The sequence below is a fragment of the Alexandromys fortis genome, unplaced genomic scaffold, assembly GCF_014885135.2.
Source record: "Alexandromys fortis isolate MF-2015 unplaced genomic scaffold, M_Fortis_MF-2015_v1.1 scaffold_13, whole genome shotgun sequence".
Taxonomy (NCBI): Eukaryota; Metazoa; Chordata; class Mammalia; order Rodentia; family Cricetidae; genus Alexandromys; species Alexandromys fortis.
Window position 1 is genome coordinate 15,201,932 of NW_026067908.1, and position 9,085 is coordinate 15,211,016.

Below are 9,085 nucleotides of genomic sequence, written 5' to 3' on the forward strand. Positions count from 1 at the left end.
TCCCGATAGAACATCCCCCTTGTCTCAGTGTATGGGTGCACCCCTCGCGGTCCTGAGTTCCTTGCTTGTGCTCTCTCTCCTTCTGCTTCTGATTTGGACCTTGAGATTTCAGTCCGGTGCTCCATTGTGGGTCTCTGTCTCTGTCTCCTTTCATCGCCTGATGAAGGTTAATATTCAGGAGGAAGCCTATATGATTTTCTTTGGGTTCTCCTTATTTAGCTTCTCTAAGAACCCGAATTATAGGCTCAATGTCCTTTATTTATGGCTAGAAACCAAATATGAGTGAGTACATCCCATGTTCCTCTTTATATGATGGAAATAGAAAACACCATCCTGAGTGAGGTAAGCAACATTTTCTTTTAGGCACGATGAATAAGGCCTAAGACAGAAATGCCCTCAGTTTGGTCTCAGAGGTTGCTCTGGTGGGAGTGCCTAGAGAAACTGGGACAATCATGAAGATCTGGGGGTTCCAACTCACAGGGCTTACAGGTAAATAGTTATATCTCTGACTTTGAGTCTAGAGACCATCCGTGAATATAGAAGTCACAGGGTCAAGCATGTGGTTACATTGATAAATATTTTTTCTGGAAATTATATGCAAACTAAGCTGCAATGGCATCAATAGTATAATCAATAAAAGTATTGAATGCGCTCCTAATATCCAGAGAGAGAGATGGTGTTATGTAGCAGATAACAGGCAGCGAGGCTAGAAAGAAGTATTCTGAAGCCGAATACACTTTGCACATCAGAGTAGAAATGTTTTTGAAGGAAATGAGATGGAAGAGAGAAGCTGGCCCCACAATTTCACAGTTAAGAAACAAAGGGAAACACAAGACTATAGCTTTAAGCCTTGTAAAGTGGCATCATGGTGTCCCATTGACTGCATTGTTTTTCCCAATCAGCTCTACAATATTTTTCCATGGATAATGAAATATCTTCCTGGATCACACCAGACACTTTTCAGAAACTGGGAAAAACTGAAATCATTTGTTTCTTCTATAATTGACAATCACCGGCGAGACTGGAATCCTGATGAGCCAAGAGACTTCATTGATGCTTTCCTCACGGAAATGACAAAGGTTGGGAAGATGCTCCTGTGTCTTCTTCTTAAAGACAATGTAATGGCTTAATAGTTGTCAAGTGATCAGGCCTCAGGCTACCACAAAGTTAGTGCTTTAACATGACACAGCTTTATTCTCTTACAGTTCTCATGATATGTTATTCCTTTTGGCCACATAACATTCTTTAAAAGACTATGGGAACTATATGACCCTGTATTTCCAAGCCCCTAAAGCTGACAACATTTTTGTGTGTTTGCTTGCTTTCTTACATTTTTCTTTGTTTTTCAAGACAAGTTTTCTTTATGTAGCACTGGCTGTCCTGCAACTCACTCTGTAGACCGGGCTGGTCTTGAACACACAGAGACCCTCCTGCCTCTTCCTCTTGAGTTCTGGGATTAAAGATGAGCACCACCACACCTGACTATGAGGGCACTGATATCTTTTGCTTTGGTTCCTTTTTCTGTCTTCAATCCCAAAATTGTAGCATCTCTTCTCCTCTTATCTATTTGATTGTGTTCCTTAAGCACCTTCTTATAAGGATAGTTTCAAAATAATTGTACCCCCTCAAATTATCTACACAGCCTATTTTAGATTTTCAAGAAGCATGTAAATGTTCCAAAAATGAAGATATAGACAGCTTTGTACATCATTGCTTCACATACCCTACCTCTTGTGAGTGAAAATATTATTAATATTATCTCAGTGGTGTCATTAGAAATACATGGTTTCCTGTCTGTAGATGGTAGATACATCCCTTTCATGACTCTCATTGACCTTTACTCCTCATTTGCCTTTTATTCATGTAGGAAAGTGAAAGTAGCAATTTAACATCAGAGTTCTGTGTTTTATGATTTCTTCTAAGACCAGTCATTCACTCCCACTCAGCCCCAACTGCAAGACACGGGCAAAGTTCAACTGAATGCTAGAGTCTGGGTGGGTCATCTGCCTTCCCATAATCTCCCATCCTATCATATCCAATCAGACAGAAAGCAGTTGAATGGATTTATTTGATACTTTTGCATCTTGAGACAATAATAGGCAGAAGCATTTTAAGAGACTCACTGTTTATTTTGTCGCATATTTTCAAAGGGTCTTGGTCCATCATGAAAGAGAATAAATGAGAAAAAGATGTGGTTGTGCTTGTTTGTGTCATGGTAGATCAGGAAGCAGAAATTAAGCAGGACCCAGGGCTTTGATACAACCACAGGCTTTCTAGTAACTTATTTCCTCCAGCTGAGCCCCACCTGCCAATGTTCCAGAACATTTTAAAATAGTCCCAGCAACTAGGAACCAAGTATTCACAACTTGAGCATATAGTGATCACTTTAGAATCAAACTATAACACTACTTTTGAATGTTCTGATCTCAATAGACTCCTGGCAAATACACATCACTAAATCCTTCCTATGAACTTTGACTCATTAGATGATGGATTCCTTCTCTGCCCAGGGGAAACCCATTAGTAAAATTTTTTCCATGCTCTAGCAAAGTTCATCCGCCTGGTATAGCATCAATAGTAGCAACATTTTATCTCAAGAAAAAAGGGCAAATAATTCACAATATGGAGTGCAGGTGTGAGACCATCAACATAATGCGTATTATAAAGAATGATGATTATATAGGAAGTTAGTAAAGATGGAATTTTATCCCAAAGAATAATTGATGGAATAAACAAGGTTTTGCCTATGAAAGATTAATGGGGCTATCAAAGAATAAATAAACACAGATCATTCCTTCTTAGATCAACAAAAAGCATTTGTAGAGTATTTGATATGTCTGCTGTATCTCCTACAGTGTGATATGGCATGTTAAAATATGAGTATTAATATCTTCTTATAAACTGAAGCAGATAAAGGTAATGTGAACCTCTTAGGCCAGATAGTGACTTAGTGATGTGGCTGATACTGGAAGTTAAATATGTATGTGTGTCTTTATCCTGTTCTGTTATCATCCTACTAAAGCTTTTGCAAAAATAAAGTCACAAGAAAATAGTTGTCTTGCTATTCATCCACCTGAGTACCAGAAACTTTTAATTAGCCTTCAGCACTTTGAACAGGAAATGTTTTCTAAGGAGATCACAGTAATATCATTTGAAATGTGTCCTATTGAACTCATACCTCAGGGTGACAAAGACCTTATGTGCCCATGTCTGTATTGTTGCACTGGAAACAATAGCAATATCATTTGAAATGTGTCCTATTGAACTCATACCTCAGGGTGACAAAGACCTTATGTGCCCATGTCTGTATTGTTGCACTGGAAACAATAGATGAGCTCATGAAATAGCTGCTGGCTGAGAGGGTCAAGAGGAATATCATTTTAAATGCCTGCTTCAAATGTGATCCCTAGCGTCAGAAAGCATGTATTGAGAAATCACAAATCTTCTGACTAAACAAGGACACACTGTCTTTTCCAGTACCCAGAGAAGACTACAAGTTTCAATGAAGAAAACCTCATCACGAGTACTCTGGACCTCTTCTTTGCTGGAACAGAGACAACATCCACGACCCTGCGCTGGGCTCTGCTCTTCATGACTCTCTACCCAGATGTCCAAGGTGAACAGGTGGTGACTTCACTGGACAAAGCAGAATTCTGGAAGCCATAGCTTAGATGGTGCCAGAAGAGAACATGTTGCTTTAGTGAGAGAGGAGTGGGCCTGCTTTTCATCCTGGCCACCCTGCTAGCTTACACCCGAAATAATCACACAGAAATTATATTAATTAAATTACTGCCTGGCCCATTATCTCTAGCCTCTTATTGGCTAACATATTAGCTTAACCCTTCTCCATTAATGTGTATCGCCACTTGACTGTGGCTTACCAGCATGAGTCTAACCAGCATATGTCTTGGGCAGGAGAACCACGGCATCTGCCTGTCTCTGCTTTCTTTCTCCCAGCATTCTGTTCTGTCTTCCCTGCCTACCTGAGTTCCACCCTATCAACTAGGCCAAGGCAGTTTCTTTAATGACCAATGAAAGCAACACAAATATAGAAGGACCTACTACACCATGTTGGAGTGGGAAGAAGTGCAATAGCTGTGAGGCAATGTGCCCTGAGTAATGGCACATTACCTTTCCATGTTCTCTCAGGACTGAGACGGGTCCCAAGCCTGCAGACATTTACAAAGTGCATCCATTCATGTCCTTCTTCCATTGTCAGTAGGCTTCCATTTTCCCCTGAATTCTGTCCAAACTCTTTTCTGGTGTTCAATGTACTGTGATGTCACCTTTCTGCCTTTTCCGCCTAAACCCCACTCACCCAGGGTGGTACCCTTCTTCTTACACTCTATGTCCTCTCTTGGCCCTACCCTTATTATTCTAATTCTTGCCTCTAAGCCATGGTATCAAGAGTGTTCTATCACAGTCTTTAGCCATTCTAGAAGAATCTTCTCAGGTACTACCTCCCGAAGTCATTTCAAATCCCTTCATGAGTTTGATAACTGGAGAGAATTACTGTTGTTTTCCTCTAGAGATAACCAGATACTCTTCCATGTCTCTGTTGGATGTCTTTTTTCTCCCTCCACTGAATGGCATTCACTAGGGAGAGTGGTCCATGCTATTATGTGTATTCCTTCAGATTCTAGAAAAGTTTAATGATCTGAGGATAGGAACATATTTCTTGTTTGTTCTTTTTTTTTTTTTTTTTCAAATACTGAGTAACAGTTTATCCATGAGGTATAAAATCAAGTTAGTCAATACAGGCCAATGGTTTTTGCAGAAAGATGAAATCTGGATAGAGAAAATCAGAGTGCTTCCCATGTGGTAAAGAAAAAATTGTTTGAAGAACTACCCCCTCGTGTGTGTGTGTGTGTGTGTGTGTGTGTGTGTGTGTTGAGGGTTTGTACATGTGGAAGCCCTAGCACAGCTTCAAATTATCATTTCTCAGGGACTATCCAATTTTGAGACAGGGTCTCTCATGCACCAGGAGCTTCTCAAATAACCTACACTGCTTGATCACTAACCCATGGGGATCTGTCTGTCATCAACTATGTAGTGCCCTGGGATTAGAAGTGAGTGTCACCATATCCAACTTTTTAATAAGAATTGTAAGAATCAGACTCAGGTCTGCAAGCTTGCTTTACTGACTGAACTATCCTCCATGCCCAAATATTTTTCTTTTATTATTCAAAATGCATATGTGTACCTCTATTTATTTATATGCATACTGAATTTCACTTAAAATATGTATGTTGCTGGAGAATAATCTTTTTTAAGTATTAATACTACTGAGTTAGAATACATACTTGACCTCTAGAATAACAGCTTCAAAATATCACAAAATACCAATAGGAATCCAGGAGATTGACTTTTTAGCTGGATAACTGTTTAAGCTCTATGAGCATATTGGAAGAAAGATAACAACCATTATCACTCATTATTATGATTCTATCTGTTCATATAAATTTCAAGTCATCCTTAAGATAAGGCTCAGTTATTCTCATTAATCAGATATGGAAACTGAAATCTAAAGGATTTCATTAGCAATGTTGTGCAGCGACTTCTTGCTATCCACTACCCATGTTGATGTATCTCCTTGAGAAATGAGAGCCTACAGATATGCTGTGGTCTGAATGTTCGTGTGTTCTCTATGAATCCAATTGTTGCAACTTAATTACCAGTGGAATGGTGCTTGAAGGTGATTGGTCCTATGAAGGGAATAATCACCTTTAAAAGAGGTAGCAGAGAAGCCAGAGAGACAGCACAAGAGGTAGAGGATCTTGCTACTTCACCATTGTCATGACTGCAGTTCCCAAAACTCACATGGTACAAGACGAGAGTCATCTTCCCCAGCTGTCCTCTGACCTCCACTCTTGTGCCATGAGACACCCTCCCCTGACAGAAATATATTATTATAAAAAGTATTAACTTTTTATAAAAGAAGAATCAGAGACTTAATTCTCCCTATGACATGAGGATTCAGTGAAGCTTTCTCATCAATGAGACAGAAACTTGTTCATACCAGATAAGAAACATCTTGGCGCCCTGCACTAAGCATCCTCAGGCTCTAGGACTATGAAGCATGAATGTGAATTGTTTGCAATACATTTTGGGAAAGGAACTTACTCATATCAGACTAGGTACTTCCCTGAGGTTAGCCATGTTAACACAGCTATTCCATTTAGGAAAGTTAAGATTATGTTGTAGGCTCAGAGAAATATCACTGAATTATGGATTTGTCCTTTAAATCAATCTTTTAAAGGGTTAAGGAAACATCTATACAGCTAGGTCTCTAAAATAAAATCAAAGCAAGACTGCTTCATTTTTTGTTTGCTTTTTTCTCCTTTTTTTAATTGATTTTTATTGAGCTCTACATTTTTCTCTGCTCCCCTCCCTGCCTCACCCCTCCCATCTTCAACCCTCCCCCAAAGTCCCCATGCTCCCAATTTACTCAGGATCTTATAGATTAGATCTCATAAGAAGAAATAACTAAATTTGGAAATTAATGGAATCTCCTGCTTTCTTTCAGAAAAAGTACAGGCTGAGATTGACAGAGTGATTGGCCAGAAGAGACAGGCAAGCCTGGCGGACCGAGAGTCCATGCCCTATACCAATGCTGTCGTCCATGAGGTGCAGAGAATGGGTAACATCCTCCCTGTGAATGTTCCCAGGGAAGTGTCAAAGGACACCAGTTTGAATGGATTCCACTTGCCAAAGGTAACTATGCACTCCCAGCCTTGGATATCTCTGACAATTGTTTACCTCATCCTAAAAATGTAAACTAAAGGTGACATATATTCCTTCCTTAAGAGATCATTTAAATTGGGCAGAAAGATAGTGTGCCTGCTACAATATTAGTTTTCTTCCATGCAGCTAAACAGATATCTACATATACAGTGGGGAAAGAAGACTTCTTAGCCACATTTAGGTAAAGCCTGGCTTTGTTGGCTAAAGGCATCCTAGCATCTTCCCCTGCTAATGTGGGCTAACACAGTCAGCAGTTCTCTGCTCGATGATACCTGAGAGAGCAGCTTTCAAGACCAAGGGACTGCAGGAGTGGGCTAGAAAATGCTGCTACACAGGCCTTGAAACATTGAATTAGAAATGAGAACGAAACTTGAGGCACTTGTGCTACCATGACAGTGAAACTGTTGTTTCTAAATCAGCGAACCACAGGCTTATAATTTACATACAAATGATTTCTGTCAAATGAGGGAAAATACAGTATTAGAAAGGGACAGAGGGTCAGCAGTTTCTAAGTGATATTTGTGTGCTGTTGACTTTTACCTCCTTCACAATGTCTTATTCGCTTTTCCGAATAACTATCCATCTCATGTTTGAGATTAGAAAGTGAGGCTTAAGTAAATTAGATTTACATAAAATCTCTCTACTATTAAACATAATGGGGAATCTGGGACCAAACCTGTTCTGATTATTCTGATCAGCCTATGCTTCTTCCATGGGGCTTGCAGTATTTTGACATTTAAAAGATGTCCTCTGATGTTTCTCCATGAATCCCTGTGAAAAGCCTTCTCTTTATAGACTGAATCCCTATCACATCTCCCAGTTACCTCAAGATCTCTGCATAGGGTTTCCTGAAACTTATACCTTCCACACCACAAAAGATGGTGCTATCTCCAGTCAGGGAAATTCTGCTGCCATTTGTTGATTAACTCTGGAAATGTGTTCATTCTAGCATAAGATGATGAAAGCATGCTACATATTGTGTAATAAAATCATGGGAGGTGACACAATGATCACGTTCATGGCACACCTCACTGTTAGTTGTGCGGTAGATGTGGGACTCAGATAGCAAGGGGCCACCTGCACTAAGGTGGTTCTCAGCATCAGAAATGGACATGACAAAGTCAAGAGACCTGAAGAATGGGTAAAGTCACTGCTAGGATGATGGGTGATTCAGTGTGATAAAGGGCATGCTCTGGAGAGCCCAGGCACCCTGCCGGGAAGCCTAATGGAATAAGCTTGCAAACTTTGCTTTCTTGATGTGCTCCTAACCCAGAGAACTGGATTCAGAATGCTCCACACTGAGGATTAAGAATGGGAAAACAGAGAAGGAAGGCTCATCATTTCCTTTCATAGACTTGCCCAGGTCTTCAGAGTAGGAGGTGCCTCATTATTCTTCTTTGCATGCTAACATGACTTTCCCTAGACCTGTACAAACTTCTTCCCATAGACTTGTATTCAGTATTAAAGAGCAACCTAATGGACTAGAATATCCCCAGAAGGCACTCACAGTCAATACAAAGTTATCTTGACAAAGGAGAAGGTACTAGGGGAGAGTCATGCATGAGAGCTCAAGAAGTATCTACATTTACCTCCATGAAGGGTTGTTCCATATATTGAAGCTTGACTCTTTACCATCATTTCTAGGGCACTATGCTTCTAACAAACCTGACTGCACTACACAGTGACCCCAAAGAGTGGGCCACCCCAGAAACCTTTAATCCAGAGCACTTTTTGGAGAACGGACAGTTTAAGAAGAAAGAATCCTTCCTGCCTTTCTCAATGGGTGAGTTGTGATGAGAGGACAGAGTTCAGAGCTCCACCCAGCCATTCCCTCCTCTCATCCCATAATCTTCTGCTTTAATGAAAACATCTCCAGATTGACCAGAGTGACTACATTTTGTTTTTGGTTGAAGTCCTGCATTCCCTGGCCTTGGGCCCCACTTCAGACTCCCTGTTTCCCTAGCTGGGTGTTTCAACTTTCCTCATTTTTCCCCCAAACACTAAGAATAGACATATATAATATGCTCCCTCTTTACTAAGGTGTATATGGGACACCTTCATAAGATGTTTCAGTGTCCCAAGTTATTTTCAAAGGATACACTCTCAAAAACAAATGGAATTGATTTAAAATGTGATGCTGAGGAGAAATGCAGCCTGGGAAAATTAGAGAGATCCTGTCTTAAATTAAATGCTTAAAAAAGATAAAGTGGTGTAGCTCAGTGAAGGCATACTTTCTAGAATATGCAAGACCCTAGATTCAGCAACTACTAGGGAGAGAGGAGAGAGAGAGGGGGGAGAGAGAGAGAGAGAGAGAGAGAGAGAGAGAGAGAGAAGAAGGAGG

The 9,085-nt window shown here is 40.3% G+C and overlaps 1 protein-coding gene across 1 annotated transcript in view; it reads left to right on the plus strand.

Annotated features, from left to right (window-relative positions):
* LOC126498047 (cytochrome P450 2J4) overlaps positions 1–9,085 on the plus strand; it is a 29,085-nt gene that overhangs the window by 16,066 nt on the left and 3,934 nt on the right. Inside the window, exons 5-8 of the mRNA XM_050136397.1 lie at positions 903–1,079; positions 3,478–3,616; positions 6,527–6,714; positions 8,389–8,527. Of these exons, the coding sequence (XP_049992354.1) occupies positions 903–1,079; positions 3,478–3,616; positions 6,527–6,714; positions 8,389–8,527 (643 nt within the window). The remainder of the gene's footprint in view (positions 1–902; positions 1,080–3,477; positions 3,617–6,526; positions 6,715–8,388; positions 8,528–9,085) is intronic.